Below are 16,234 nucleotides of genomic sequence, written 5' to 3'. Positions count from 1 at the left end.
AGGGAGGGAGGGAGGAAAAAACAAAGAACAAAGAAAGCAAAAAGGACAAAAAGGGAAGGTAGTCTGTAGCCATAAAAACAATTCCCCAAATATAAACTATTGCATGATTCAGATCTTTGTCATAGGCTAGGCAGGGTGGCATACCCTTACTTGTAATCCCAGTACTCCAGAAATGGAGGCAGGAGGACCAAGAGCTCAAGGCCAGCCTCTATAACAGTAAATAAGGTGAGGGCAGCCTGAGCTACACAAAACTCTGTCTTAAAAAACAAAACAGAACAAAACTGTTGCTATAAAATTTTAGTGGGAAGGACTCTAGTGCAGGCCTGTATTCCTAGCAGTTGGGAGGCTCAGGCACAGGAAGAGCTTGAGCTTGAGGATACACACAGCAAGGCTCTGTCTCAAACTGACGAAACAAAAAAACCAAGTTTCCAAAACCAAAACAAAGCCCATACAAACAAACAAAAACCCCAACAGTATCAAAGTAAAAACCACAATAAAACAAGAACCCAATTTGGGAAAATAAAAAATGGAAAATGATATTTAATGGGGCTGGGCATATAACCCAGTGGCAGAGACTCTACCTTAGCAGAAGGTCCTGGGTTTAATCTTTAGCATCAAGAAATAGAAAAAATGATAAGCCATTTATCACTGACTAAATGCCTCATCTATGCTAAGCACATGATCTGCCTCTTTACAAGAACCCGGGAGAGGATCTTGATGTTTTTTTGGTTTCTTTTGGTCTTCTTGAGTCAGCGTCTCCCTGTAGCCCCAGCTGGCCTGGAACTCACTATGTAGACCAGGCTGGTCTCAAATCCAGAGAGATTTGCCTGCCTCTGGCTCCCGAGTGCTAGAATTGAAGGCGTGCACCACCATACCCAGCAGGAGAGGATCTTGTAACTAATGACTACATAAAAAAGGGATTCTGCCTGGCATGGTGGTGCACACCTGTAGTCCCAGCACTTGGGAGGCAGAGGCAGGTGGATCTTTGTGAATTCAAGGCCAGCCTGGTCTACATAGTGAGTTCCAGGCCAGCTGGGGCTGCAGGGAGACCCTGTCTCAAAAAGACCAAAAAAAAAAAAAAAGGGGGATTCTGAGACCTATGAACTAGACTAAAACATGCAATAAAGTCAGTCTGGGGACTAGAAAGATGGCTCAAGAGTTAAGAGCACTGGTTGTTCTTGCAGAAGACCTGGGTTTGAAACCCAGCCCCCACCTGGCGGCTAACAACTGTCCATAACTCCAGTTCCAGGGGATCCAAACCCTCTTCTGTCCTCTGAGGGCATTGTATGACACAGGTGCACTTACATACACATGCAGGCATAACATACACATAAAATGAAATTTTGGGGGGGTCTTTTTGAGACAGGGTCTCCCTTGTCTACATAGTGAGTTCCAGGACAGCTGGGGCTACAGGGAGACCCTGTCTCAAAAAGATCAAAAAAAAGAAAAGAAACAAAGAAAAAGAAATGAGGGAATAGAATATTCACAAGATGCCTCACCCCCATCAAGAGGGTCCTAGATCTACTCACTTGACAGAAAGTCCTGGCTTCGCAGTTTAATTTGGTCTCAGAAAAAAGCTCTGGGCTCCCTCTGCTGGGAGCAAGGTTAATTTCATTCAGCATTCCCCCAAGTAGTCCAACACTACCATGCAAAGGGGGTGTTGGGTCTAAAGTCAAGAGACTCCTCTCCTGTTCCACTAGGCACCTGATCTGTGCCTTCCTGAGTTTCAATGGTGTTCCTCCAGCTGATAGCAGGACTCAGTCAGGGCAGGGCCAGAAGCATTAGGCCAGAACAGTGCTCCTTAAAATAGAGGCTAGTTTATTCCTCTCTGTCCACCATGCTTCCCACCCTCAACTACAAGACTATTATGGTCAAGTGCTTTCTGGGGATACTGAGGCTGTCATTACTATGTCCTGTGCTCAACTTTTATCAGCACATCCTACAGGCCTCCTCTTACCACCAAGGTAAGGAAAACCTGGGGGCTGAGCTGAGTTGGGAACAAAAGTCTTAGCACCTTAGGGCAGAAATAGGAAAAGAAGGACCTTAAATTTGTCAACTTGGTCACGTTCCCCATACTCATTTATGCACCCACATACATTCCCCGGCTATAAAACTTGTGGTTCTGCCCTACCCAACAAATAAGCTGTTGTCACTTTCTCATCTGCTGTGTAGTAAGAGGGCTTCACAAATGTAACTCAGAGAGTACTTTCTAAAGCCCAGTGACGTGCCAGGACTCCCATCCTGTAGGGCACAATGATGGAAGCCAGCACTGCAAGAGACCCTCTAAGAAGCAGCCAGAGGAATAGAGGTCAGGGGCTCTCTCCACCCCACTCCCAGGTTCATCCCACAGTGCTCGCCCCATACCCTGCACTGATGGGGGTGATCAGCTCCATGGTAGTTGTCACTTTGGCTTTTACTGTCATGATGTTGAGGTTCATGAGGTAGTAGAAAGTCAGGTGAAGCACACTGCTGTCTGGAGGAGGAAAAGAAGAGATCATTAATTCAAATACTTATAGCAGGTTAGCAGCACTATAGAAATCTAAAAAAACTTTTACAACCTTTTAAAAAATGTATTTTATTTATTATTTTTAATGTGTATGAGTGTATTGCCTGTGTGTATGTGAGTGCACCCGTGTTATGCAATGCCTCGGAGGTCAGAAGAGGGCTTTGGATTCCCCTGGAACTGGAGTTAAGTATGGTTCGTAGCCGCCATGTGAGTGCTGGGAATCAAACCTGGATCCTCTGCAAGAGCAGTCAGTGCTCTTAACCACTGAGCCAACCCTCCAGCCCCACTTTTACAACCTTCTATTATAAAAACAAAAATTTAAGAGCAATATATTAAGAAAAAAAAAAAAAAAGCCAGGCGTGGTGATGCACAGCTTTAATCCCAGCACTTGGGAGGCAGAGGCAGGCAGATCTCTGAGTTCAAGGCCAGCTGGTCTACATAGTAAGTTCCAGGCCAACTGAGGCTACAGGGAGACCCTGTCTCAAAAAGACCAAAACAAACAAACACACACACACAAAATACCCCAGAATCTACAAATTCTTTGCTATTCTTCCTTTCAAGAGGTGGAGTTTCATTTGTCTGCCCAAGTGGGTTCTGCCTATCAAACTCATGTGGTCAGTTATCTTGGCAACCCCAGAATACAAAGTTCTAAATGTGTATTTATTGAATGAAACATGTTAGTTGTATCATTCAGAACCCTTTCTTTCTTTCTTTCTTTCTTTCTTTCTTTCTTTCTTTCTTTTTCATTCTGGTCTTTTTGAGTCAGGGTCTCCCTGTAGACACAACGGGCCTGGAACTCACTACATAGACCAGGCTGGCCTCGAACTTACAGACAGCCTGCCTCTGACTCCCAAGTGAAAGGATTAAAGGTATGCACCTCCATGCCTGGCTTGTTCCATGTACTTATAAGTCAAATTGAGAAAGAACTGTAGTTTTAGAAGCTTTTATTATTGTAACTTCAACCAACCAACCAACCAACCAACCAACCAACCAACCAACCAACCAACCAACCAACCAAAGGCAACCCACATAAAGCAAAGAGAGAAAACAGAGGGCCAGAGAGGTGACTCAGAGAAAAAGCACTTGCCATCAATCCTGATGAACTGAGCTTGATCCCCAACACCCATACAGTAGATGGAAAGAAACAATTCCTGCAGGTTGTTCTCTGACCTCCACAGGCCCACCCTGACAGGCATGCACATACACACAATAAATAAATGCAAAAAATCTGGCCAAATTCTTAGATGCTATGGGAGCCTCCAAATGAAGTGAGTACAGCCAGACCTTTACACTTCAGATCAAGCAAAACAGATAGCGGGTGCCTCTTCAGCATCTCCTTGCGCTTGTCATCCAACTGAACCCCGAGTGTGGGTCGCCGCCGTTTCTGGATAAAAGAAAGATCAAAGTATTGGTGATAGGAATCTCTTGTTTACACTGCCACCCACAAGTCTCAGCTACCCAGCTGTCAAGCTCCTGTCCCAGCACAGCTCCTTCTTCAGTCCTCTTTCTTTTGCTTTTAGAGAAAATGACACTTAAAAATGTGAGCATGACCGCATAGTACCCCTACAACAGGAAATGGGGCTCACCGTGGTCTGCTCTTCCTCAGCATCTGAGTCACTCTCGTCATCTGAAGTCACACAGAGAATGAAGTAAGAAGTGAGATAATTCCATATGCTCCTTGAAGAACCTCACCCACAGACTGAGGGGCCCAGACTGTCTTTTTGTGTGAGTTTCTTTAGAATAAATACTGAGTTAATTGGTTCTTACTCAGGACAGAAAACATAATGAACAAAGAAGAATGACCTGTAATCCCAACTGTTCTGTTTTCGTTGTTGTTGTTTTACTGTTTCTGATTTTTTTTTTTTTTTTTTGGTTTTTTTGAGATAGGGTCTCCCTGTAGCCTCAGCTGTCCTAGAACTCACTATGTAGACCAGGCTGTCCTTGAACGCACAGAGATCCACCTGTCTCTACCTCCCGAGTGCTGGGATTAAAGTGAGCCACCACACCTGGCCTTGTTTCTGATTTTTGAGACAGGCTCTCCCTGTAGCCCCTGGAATTCACTATGGAGACCAGGCTGACCTCAATTTCACAGAGGTATACCTGCCTCTGTCTTTTAAGTGCTCGGATTAAAGGTGCATACCACCACACTTGGCCAGCTCTAGTTTTTTGATGTGTGTGTGTGTGTGTGTGTGTGTGTGTGTGTGTGTGTGCGCATTCATATGTATGTGGGAGAACTTGCCCATGTAGCACATGTGGTGGCCAGAGGTTGATTGTAGGATATACTATTCAATTGCTTCTCCAGCTTTTTTTTTTTTTTAATATTTTTTGTATTATTTTTATTTTATGTGTATGCGTGTATTGCCTGCATGTAGGTAAGTGCACCCATGTCGTGCAATGCCCAAGGATGACAGAAGACACTGTCAAATCCCCTGGATCTGGAGTTACGGACAGTTGTTAGCTGCCATGTGGGTGCTGGGATTTGAACCTGGGTCATCTGCAAAGAACAGCCAGTGTTCTTAACCGCTGAGCCATCTCTCCAGGACCCCCCCCCTTTTCTTTGTCTTTTTGAGACAGGGTCTCCCTGTAGCCCTAGCTGTCCCAGATCTTGCTATGTAGACCAGGCCAGCCTTGAACTCACAGAGATCTACCTGCTTCTGCCTCCAGTGCTGGGATTAAAGTCATGCGTTACCATGTCTAGCTTTCCACCTTATTTTTTTGAGACAAGGTCTTTCACAGAGTTCACCATTTCAGCTAGGCTGGCAGTCCAGTCCCTGGGATCTGTCTGTCTCCATTCCCAGCAGTGGAGTTATAGATACAGCCACACACAGCTTATTTTTACATGGATGCTAGGGATTCAAAATCAGGCCCTCATGCTTATGCAGCAAGCACTACCTATGGAGCCATATTCCCAGCTCCCAGCCCTATTTATTAAGGGTCTTTTTAATGTCATTTCCATGGAGCACAAGCCCTCTTGATGGTGGTGTGGCTGTGACAGTAGTATAAATAACAACAAATGCTTACATAATTAGAGGGTTGCTATGGGTAAAAGATAAGATCACTCTCTCATGTAATCCACAATTCTATATTGAGATATTACTACCTTTTTTGGGGAGGGGGGGACAGGGGTTGAGACAGGGTCTTAATATGTCACCCTAAGCTAACCTGGAAGTTGCAATGTAGACTATAAATTGGCTTCAAGCCTCCTGCCTCAGCCTCCTGAGGCATTAACCTATACCATTTTACAAACGAGTAAACTGAGCCTCAAAACATGTTACTTGCCTTCCCCAGGGTCAAAGTAGTAGTTAGTAGCAGGGCTGAAATCCAAAGGCAGCACTTTGTGACTCTGGGAACTGAACTCTCCTGGGTCTACCCCCAAACTCACATTAAGGTCAAGTTTTCTACTACATTGCACCAAGACTGCCCTTAGGTGGTGATTTGATGTCCTTGGGGGAGGTATCCCAATCACCATGTTACCTTGAGAGTCCTCAGGGGGCTTGAAGAGAGCTTTGGCTTCATCCACACTGCCTTCAATTGCCACAGACAATGTCTTATCTGGGGGCAAGAAAAATCCTCTTAGAAAGATGCTGGGGAGGGTGCTGGGGAGTGATACAAGCAAGCCAACTCAGAGGCTGCATTTCCTCTGCACCTGCCCCAGTGCCTTACTAAGAAAATTAAAAATTCTACACAGAGAGGAATAATACAGAAAAAAATCTTTTCCCTATGGTTTGCTAAAAACAAATAATCCAAAGTACTGACTCCCAAATAAACACCCCTGAGACTAGCACAAAGTCCCCAAATTCAAACCCAGCTTTCCCACCCCATGGAACTCTGCCACCAGCTGTTCTAAAAGCTCTCATCCAGAAGCCCACATCCCCCAAATGATGGACTATTCTTTATAAGAAGGGCTTGTTCTATATTCTGTATGGCTCCAAGCACCTGGCTAGCACTGTCTCATTTCACTAGGAGGCAATGAAGAGTAAGTAGGAACAGAGTGTTGCAGCCCAGTCCTAGGCCTGAGTCCCTGTCCCACCCATTCCTGAATGTGTTACCTAGAAAGTGAAGTTACTATTCTGAGCCTCAGTTTTCATATCTATGAAATGGGGACTTGGCAAATAGTAGCTGCTTTGTTCAGTGGCAGGGGCTAAATGAATGTTTATGATTTTAATTATTATTAGTTTTGGGGGTGAGGAATGTAGTGCAGAAGTAGAGTGTATGATTAATAAGCATTAAGGCTGTGGGTCTGATCCCCACTACCGCAAAAGAAATAAGTTTTTAATCTTCACAGCAATCTGATAGGGACAATACTATCATTAAGCCATTTAGAGAAATGGCTCAGTGAAGTAACAAACCACATTTAGGAAACAAGATAAGCCAAAATTCAACTTTAGGTCTGACTTGAGCTTGGTCTCTCAGACATTCAGTTAACAACTGTTCCCCACACTCATCCTGATGTCTCACTGAGTGACTCTTTGGGTACAATTCTGTGTAACTCTAGGGTCCTAGTGCTGTGAGGTCAAAGAAGCTATCACTCTACTTCATTCTATCACTCTACTTCTTTTTTTTTTTTTTTTTTTTTTCCTTTGATGGTCCTGGGGACATCAGAGTTTGAGCTAAACCCCAGCTTCTCCTCCTCTAAGGAATATAGAATGTCACAGAAGCCTGACACCATCTGCCCAACTGTACTAAAGAGGGAAGGGAAACTTCTTCCTATAACCAAGCACTGCCTAATATCTGGCAACAATAAACAAACCATCCCACCCCAACTTCAAGAAGCTGGTTATCCACAATTAGGCACTAAAAATTGCCAAACTATTTTTTTACTTTTGCAGTTGGAGATCAAACCTGGGCCTCTACATGCCAATCATTCTACCAGAGACAAATCCCTTCCCTAGAATATTCTTTTTAAGTGTTTAGTCTTGAATTCTACAGGAAAATAGAAGTGGAAGCAAGTAGAATTTTAAACACAAAAGAAAATTACTCACCCTGTCTAGGGGGCTGGGAGGAGGATTTCATATGAGCTGATGATGGCAACGGAAGAGAACAAAGGGAAGGGAGAAGACGAGACGGACCAAGAAGACATAAGAAGAGACACAGTAATGTGTTGGTGCCATGGCTAGGACAAGGAGCATGCACGGGTGCAGTGTATGTCTGTCTGATGCAATGGGGCAGGGTGGGAGTGAGAAAGAAAAGTTTAGGGCTGGGTAAAAACTGCGGGGGAACAAGAGCAAACATCTTCTAGGAAAAACTAGCAGTCACAGACTGCTCTGAGAATAATGAGGACATGTCCTCTCCCCTGGTAATTTTCATCAGAAACTCATGCAGTTTATGTCAGGGCATGTGAAAACCTGGGAGTGCTGGCTGGGACCTGAATTCACCAAGCACCCCACCCCCAAGGTGGAACAGGAGACACTGATCTACCTGTCAAGTATGTCTTCATGGAATGAGCACCTGGGAGCCTGGACACTATATCCGGGAGCCGTATAGCCAAACATGTGAAAGACTCAAAGCCATCCATTCTGAAATGTCCATCACATTAGTCCAGCCTCAGGCCAGCTATTTGAAGCAGTCATGCTGCTTCAAGGTATAAAGGTGAGGCAGCATCTGTCACCTGTGGGCTCTCAGGCAAGGCTGGGGAACTCTCCTAGGCAAGCAGGACTTCCATACCATGGTTGCTGCTCCCACAGCCCTCCTCCTCACCCAGCCCAGATACTCACCACAGGCCTGACCATATGCAGTGGCCTGGACAAAGAGCACGTAGAGGGGAGGTGGCAGGTGCCTGGCAGTCTCATACTGCTTGTGAGCCTGGTCAAATGGCATGAACAGGTATTCCTGCACTGGGAGGGAAGCCTACAAACAACAGAAGCAGAGTTTTTATTTTTGATTTTTGAGTCTACCCACATGCTCTATGACCAGTTTTTCCCCCTTAATTTCTTTTTTTAAAAAATATTTTATTTTTATTTTATGTGTATGAGTGTATTGCCTGCATGCGTGTAAGTGCACCTGTGTCGTGCAATGCCTGAGGAGGTCAGAAGAAGGTGTGGAATTCCCTGGAACTAGACTTACGGACAGTTGTTAGCTGCAATTTGGGTACTGGGACTCCAACCCAGGTCCTCTGTAAGAGCAGTCAGTGCTCTTGACCCCTGAGTCATCTCTCCAGCCCCCAATTTCTTTTTAGTTTCTCTACTGGGGTTTGAGTCCAGAGCCTTGAACATGCTAGATAAGCACCCAACCACTGAATGATACCACTAGCCCAATCAACAGATAGCTTTTTTGTTTGTCTGTTTTGTCTTTTTGAGACAGGGTATCCCTGCAGGCTCAGCTGGCCTGGAACTCACTATGTAGACCAGGATGATCTTGATCTCAGAGAGATCTAGATCTGCCTGCCTTTGCTTCCTGAGTGCTGAGATTAAAGGTGTACACCACCATGCCCAGCCTAACAGCTAGTTTTTACTTACAAAAGTGACTCATAATCAACTGATGGAATATATAAGAAAAAAGATCAATTATGAACAATCAACTGCATTTTATACCACCAACAGAATAAGAAAAGGAAATTATAAAAAGATGCCACTTGCACATTTTCAGGGGCATCAAGAAAACATCAAGGGGCTGGAGGCATAACTCAGTTGCAAAATGCTTGCCTTGGATCTCAATACAACAACAACAAAAACAGGAAGAGAGAAACAAGGAAAGACTTGAGAGAAAAGAAAAATGTACCCAGTAAAACGAAAATGAAAAGATTAAGGCCTGCAAGATGGCTCAGTGAATACACACACTTGTCACTAAACCTGACAACCTGCGTTTGATCCCAGGAACCCACATGGTAGAAGGATAAAACTGATTCCTGCAAATTTCCTGTCCTCCACCTATTCTGTCTGTCTGTCTGTCTGTCTCTCTCTCTCTCTCTCTCTCTCTCTCTCTCTCTTAAAATAAAAAGAAAATGAAAAAGAAAACTAAAACCACAATGAGAGACCCTCCAGATGGGCTAAAATTAAAAAGACGGACAACACTAAGCACTGGCAAGGATACTGATCAATCAGAAATATTTCTGTAAGTCAGCACAATCACTTTAGAAAACTGTTTCAGAGTCTATCAAAGCTAAATACATGCAAAGAACATAGCATTTATGCCTATATATTCAACAGAAATGTGTATACATGAAGACCAAAGGGCATGTGTAACAATACTCAAAGCCACATTACTTTATGATAGACCCAAACTTGGAACAACTGAAATCAAATTATCATCAATGAAGAAAAAAAAATTTCCTTGTACTCACAGTAACATAGATAAACTTCAAAAACATACCACTGAGTAAAAGAAGCCAGACACTGAAGAGTTTATATGATTCTATTTATATCAAGTTCAAAAGCAGAGAAAATTAGTCTGTAATGTTAAAAGTCAAAACAGGGGCTAGAGAGATAGCTCAGCAGTTAAGAACACTGGCTGTTCTTGCAGAAGACCCGGGTTCGAATCCCAGCACCCACATGGCAGCTAATAACTGTCCGTAACTCCAGTCCCAGGGGATCTGACAGCCTCTTCTGACCTCTGCGGGCATTGCACACACGGGTGCACTTACCTACAAGCAGGCAATACATGCATACACATAAAATAAAAAATAAATTAATTAACTTTTAAAAGTCAAAACAATGGTTACTGAAGGGCAGAAGGATATTGTGTCTGGGAGTGGGAAATAACAGAAGTAGACAATGTTTAAGGTTCCTTCCCTTGATTTGGGGTGGTTGTATAGATGTGTTCACTTAGTAAATCTTCATTCTGCTGCACACTTATGAGTTACATACTTTTTTGTGTGTAAAATTATTGCTACTATTTTTTTGGCACTCAGGAACAAGACTAATACTTTATGCACACTATGTATGCACTCTTATCACTGAACTGCATGCCAAGCCCTGTGTTTAATTATGACTTTTTTAGAGGAGTGGGCTTGGCTGTACTACCCAAGATGGTCTCAAACTCATGGTCTTAAGTAGTCTTCCTTCTTAGCAACTTGGATTACAGGCACACATACCCAGTTATTTTTAAGTAATACATACATGTTGATCAGAAATGTGTATTCAAGGGGTGGGGAGATGGCTCAGTTGGTAAAATGCTTGCTGCTCTAGCATGAGGACCTGAGTTTGGTTCCCCAGCACCCACATGAAAAGCAGGACATGGCAATGCAAGCCTGTAACCCCAGCACTGAGGGTGGAGATAGAGGGTATTGCTGAAGTAGGAGGATCCCTAGAGCTTGCTGGTCAGCTAGTCTAGCCAACAGATGATTTCTAGCCTCAGTGAGCGATCCTGTCTCAAATAAATAAATAAATAAATAAATAAATAAATAAATAAATATAGAGGGCAACAGAAGAAAACACTGATATCAGTCTCTCTAATGTACATGAGCACATACATACACATATAACACATACAACATAAGAAAAAAGGAAAAGGCACACATATATATATATATTTTTTTTAATATTTTACTTTTTTTTTTTTTAGCTGGGCATGGTGGCGCACGCCTTTAATCCCAGCACTCTGGAGGCAGAGGCAGGCGGGTTTTTGTGAGTTCAAGGCCAGCCTGGTCTACATAGTGAGTTCCAGGACAGCTGGGGCTACAGGGAGACCCTGTCTCAAAAAGACCAAAAAAAAAAAAAAATTTTATTTTTATTTTATGTGTATGCGTGAATTGCCTGCATGTAAGTGAGTGTACCCGTGTCATGCAATGCCATGGTGGTCAGAAGAGGGCTTCAGATTCCCCTGGAACTGGAGTTAAGGGCAGTTCAAAGCCATCATGTGCGTGCTAAGAATCAAACCTGGGACCTCTGCAAGAGCAGTGAGTGCTCTTAACTGCTGAGTCATCTCTCCAGCCCCTTCAAGTTTATTTTATAAAGCAAAATTTCCGAGTTTGTGACCCCCAAAGGTAACTGTTAGTGGTTTAGCGTGACTTCAGACTAAGTATACACAAATTCACACACACATATAATCTCCATATAAACACTTTGAAACCTAGGTATACAAATGACATTGTACTATAATTGCATTTTGTTTAATAATAGATTTTTCTATATATTTATAAATGGTATGTGCTTATAGTAGGCTCTATATAACCTACATGACTAGTCACAGCACTAAGGTTGTACTACACAAAAATTTATTTAACTTATACTCTATTTAGGGATATTTACAGTTTCTGAGTAACAGGAGAAATCTTAACCATGAGGAGGGACTGAAGTGTTAAGTACAACCAGAAATGCTTATTTCCATTCTCATTCTCTTTTGTACTCTCTCCCTCTTCTTGTTTTTGTGAGACAGTATCTAGCTATATAGCCCAGGTGGCCTAAAACTTGCTCTCTATATAGTTCAGGCTACCCTCAAATTCATGATCTTCTTGAATTGGCCTCCCAAGAACACCAACAACCCAGCTCCAGCTCCATTTTCTTCTCCTATTATAAAGTGCAACTGGAAAAGAAATTCTTGTTAATAACTCTAATTCTGTGCCTGAAGTTGAAGGGAAGAAGAGCAGACCTTGCCAAGTCCTAGAAAAGCAAACTTTTATTTCTCTATTTCTCTAGGGTCCTTTTACAAAGTTCCTCCATTTATCTTGCTTCATAAATCTATAATGATTTAGACCATTTTGGTTTCACAAATTAAAAATAGGTTAGAGAGAGAGAGAGAGAGAGAGAGAGAGAGAGAGAGAGAGAGAGAGAGAGTGAGAGAGAGAGAGAGAGAGAGAGAGATTCTATTTAATAGGTAAAGTGGGAGTTTTTCATCCTAAGGCACATAATGGTTTTCAGATTCACGTCAAGTTCTTTTCAGAGACAGATCTGCTGCAGTCAGCCCTGAGGTGGTGTCAGTGGAACCTAATATACATCTACAGGAAGCAACTTGAAATGCCTAGAGACTGTAGGGCTGGTAAGGACCATGCAGGGAGGGGGTAAACTGAACTTACATAGTCTGAGGTGTTACCTAAAAGCTATGGATAAAAACCAAAGGCCCTGGGGCTGGAGATATGGCCCAGAGGTTAAGAACACTGGTTGTTCTTGCAGAAGACCCAGGTTCAAATCCCAGCACCCACATGGTAGCTAACAACTGTCTGTAACTCCAGTTCCAGGGGATCTAATGGCCTCTTCTGTCCTCCGTAGGCATTGCACAACAAGGGTGCACTTACCTACATGCAGGCAATACACTCATAAACATAAAATAAAAATAATAAATATTTAAATATATATGTTTAAAAGAAAAAAAGGCCCAGTATTATTTTTGAAGTCTATCAAGCCTAATTTGTGTTCCCCAAAAGCTCTTGGGTATGGGTCCATTCCACGGCACTTTTTAAAACCTTGTTTTATTTATTTTTATGTTATATGTATGAGTGCTTTGCCTGCATGTATGGAGTGCATCTATGTTATGCAATGCCTGCAGAGGCCAGATGAACTGGAGTTAAGTTTAAATAAAACAAGGGGTTTTAAAATTATATTTTATTTACTTATGGGGGCGTGCTTGTGTGCCACAGTGCACATGTGGTGGTCAGAGGACAGCCTTCAAAAGTCAGTCCTGGCCAGGAGTGGTGGTGCATGCCTTCGATCCCAGCACTCAGGAGGCAGAGGCAGGAAGATCTCTGTGAGTTTGAGGCCAGCCTGGTCTACAGAGCAGGCCAGCTGGGGTCACAGGAAAACCCCAAACAAACAAAACAAAACAAAAAGAGTCAGCCCTGTCTCTCACCATGTGGATCCTAGGGATCGAACTCAAGTGTCACACTTGGTGGCAGATGCCTTTATGCCCTAAGTAATCTCAATGACCTGGGTTTTTGTTTGGAGGAGGGTTTTTGTTTTTAATTTTTATTTTATGTGCATGAGTGTTTTGCCTGCATGTATGTAAGTGTACCACATGTGTGCAATGCCCATGGAGGCCACAAATGGGTCTAATCTCCTGGAACTGGAGTTACAAATGGTTGTTAGCCTCCTTGTGGGTGCTGGAAACCCAATCCAGGTCCCCTGCAAGCTCAGCCAGTGCTCTTAACCACTGAACCATCTCTCCAGCCCCAGATTTGGGTTTTTTAAGTGTCAATGTGCAAAGAAGGTATTCAAGGTTGGTCCAACATACAGTGCCAGGAGAAGAAACAACAGTAGGAAAAACGAGTCTCAGACAAAGACAAGCTGTCCCTGGGTGGGGAGGGGATTCTAGAAATAAACATGAATGTACATGGTGAGCAGGCCCATCGAGTGCTTCGGAGAGTTGACCCAGAATGGTTTGCTTGAGTCGTACCTTTTTTTTAATGTGTGTAAGTGCATTGCTTGCAAGTGTGTAAGTGCACTCGTGTGTGCAATGCCCTCAGAAGTCAGAAGAGGACATTGGATTCCCCTGGAACTGCAGTTATGGATGGTTGTTAGCCACCATGTAGGTACTGGGAATTGAACCCAGGTCCTCCACCATGTGGGTATTGGGAATTGAACCCAGGTCCTCTAGAAGAGCAACTAGTGTCCTTAACTGCTAAACCATCTCTCCAGCCCCAAGAGTGAGCTAGCAAGCAGTGTTCCTCCATGGTTTCTGTCTTCAGGTTCTTATTATTTGGTTTTGGTTGTTTTGTTTTGTTTTGTTTTGAGACAGGGTCTCCCTGTAGCCCCAGCTGGCCTGGAATTCACCACGTAGGCTATCCTCAAACTCATAAAGATCTGCCTGTGTCATACTCTTTAAAGAAAACTGACTCTCAGGGCTGGAAAGATGGCTCAGTGGTTAAGAGTATTTGCTGCTCTTCAGAGGACCTGGGTTCATTCCCAGCGTGGCAACTAACAACAGTCTCTAACTCCAGTTCCAAGGGATCCAATGCTCTCTTCTAGCCTCCATGGACATTGTGTGAATGGGTGCACTTGCATGCAGGCAAAACATTCATACACATAAAATAAAAATAAATAAATATTTTTAAAAGACCCAATCCTCTCAACTACAGGAACAGCAACAAACCCAATTTTCCCTCTTCCAGCAGCTATCAAGTGCCAGTAGTTAAGAGTAGTAAGGTAGGAGTGGACATGGGGGATGGTCTGAACATGATCAAAATACACTGTATGAAATTCTCAAAGAATCAATAATTATTTTTCTTAAAAAAGCAAAGAAAAACAAAAACAAAATGTCCAGGTGTATGTATGCTCCTGAGCCCAGCTCCCAGCACTTCTTTAGCCCAGGACATGAGTTTGTCCTACCAGCTGGTAGGACCGAAGACAAAAGCATCCTCATGGTGTACTCTGATTAGGATCATACATCTGGCAAAGCCCAGAGTGAGGTGGATTCTGGTGGCCTCTGTTTACCTGCATGATGCTGTTGAGGCGAGGCTGAAGGCTGCTCAGGTACTCCTTCTTCACCTCAATCTCCTTCAGGATCTTCTCCTTGTTGGACAGACACTCTCGGTACTTCTCTGCCAGCCTGAAGGGACACAGAGAACACTGTCATGGATGCCTTATAGGGATACCTCAACATCCTGTTCACTCAGACTCTACTTATAGCAGCAGCAGCTGTTACTAGTTCTAATAGTAGCCAGCACTCACTAACTACCAAGCCCTTTAGTAAGTACTTTACAAACATTATCATACTTTTTTTTTTTCTTTTTTCGGTCTTTTTGAGACAGGGTTTCCCTGTAGCCCCAGCTGTCCTGGAACTTACTATGTAGACCAGACTGGCCTTGAACTCACAGAGATCCGCCTGTCTCTGCCTCCCGAGTGCTAGGATTAAAGGCGTATGCCATCACGCCTGGCATCATCATACTTAACATTTTTTAAAAATGTCATTTATTTATTTATTTGGGGGGGATGCTTGTGCCATGAAGTACCTGTAGAGGTCAGAGGACAACATGCAGAGTTGGTTCTCTCCTTCCACCATGTAGGTTCTGGGGATCAAACTTCAGCTCTCAGGCTTGGCAGCAAGCTCCTTTACTGACTGAGCCATCTCACCAGCCCTTTTTTGCATTTTTTAAAAATTATTTATTTTTATTTTCTGTGTATGAGTATATTGCCTGCATATATGTAAGTGCACCTGTGTTGTGCAATGACTCTGGAGGTCAGAAGAGGGCATTAGATCCCCCTGGAACTGGAGTTACAGATAGTTGTCAGCCGCCATGTGGGTGCTGGGATTCGAACCCAGGTCCTCTGCAAAAGTAGCCAGTGATGCTCTTAACTGTTGAGCCATCTCTCTGGCCCCAGCATTTTTTTTTTTTTTTTTTTTTTTTTTTTTTTTTTTTTTTTGTCTTTTTGAGACAGGGTCTCCTGTAGCTCCACCTAGCCCGGAACTTACTATGTAGACCAGGCTGGCCTCAAACTCACAAAGATCCACCTGCCTCTGCCTCCTGAGAGCTGGGATTAAAGGCATGAGCCACTATGCCCAGCCTCCCTTTTTTGCATTTTTGAGTCAAAGTCTTGCTACATAGCCCAGGCTGGCCTTGAACTCATAGCAATTCTTCCACCTCAGCCTCCTGATTTTGGGATTTGTCTTAGCCCCAACTGATGGGATTACAAATGTGTGCCACCATGCCCAGACAGTCATTTCTTTTCCTTTTTTTCTTGTTTTGTTTTTATGGTACTAGAGATTGACTCAGAGACACATGAATATATATACATACATACATATATACACACACACACACACACACACACACACACATATATAAAATTAGGTAAGCACTCTAACACTGAGCCATCTCTCTAGTCCCTCAGGAAAAGTTACTTCAATTTCCAGACATGGTAA

The 16,234-nt window shown here is 43.3% G+C and overlaps 1 protein-coding gene across 3 annotated transcripts in view; it reads right to left on the bottom strand.

The window, feature by feature from the left end:
- Thoc5 (THO complex 5) overlaps positions 1-16,234 on the bottom strand; it is a 43,228-nt gene that overhangs the window by 11,469 nt on the left and 15,525 nt on the right. For 2 of the 3 annotated variants that reach the window (XM_008841090.3, XM_008841089.3), the window contains exons 7-13: positions 14,806-14,920; positions 8,221-8,353; positions 7,489-7,524; positions 5,981-6,058; positions 4,093-4,133; positions 3,791-3,890; positions 2,365-2,473 (exon numbers count right to left, since the gene is read on the bottom strand). In XM_008841090.3, the coding sequence (XP_008839312.1) occupies positions 2,365-2,473; positions 3,791-3,890; positions 4,093-4,133; positions 5,981-6,058; positions 7,489-7,524; positions 8,221-8,353; positions 14,806-14,920 (612 nt within the window). The remainder of the gene's footprint in view (positions 1-2,364; positions 2,474-3,790; positions 3,891-4,092; positions 4,134-5,980; positions 6,059-7,488; positions 7,525-8,220; positions 8,354-14,805; positions 14,921-16,234) is intronic. The other variant, XM_008841091.3, reaches the window with a different exon arrangement.

This window comes from Nannospalax galili, unplaced genomic scaffold (assembly GCF_000622305.1).
Source record: "Nannospalax galili isolate Female #2095 unplaced genomic scaffold, S.galili_v1.0 scaffold259, whole genome shotgun sequence".
Lineage (NCBI taxonomy): Eukaryota > Metazoa > Chordata > Mammalia > Rodentia > Spalacidae > Nannospalax > Nannospalax galili.
The sequence above is the reverse complement of the archived record's forward strand: the minus strand, read 5'-3'. Positions and strand labels throughout refer to the sequence as shown.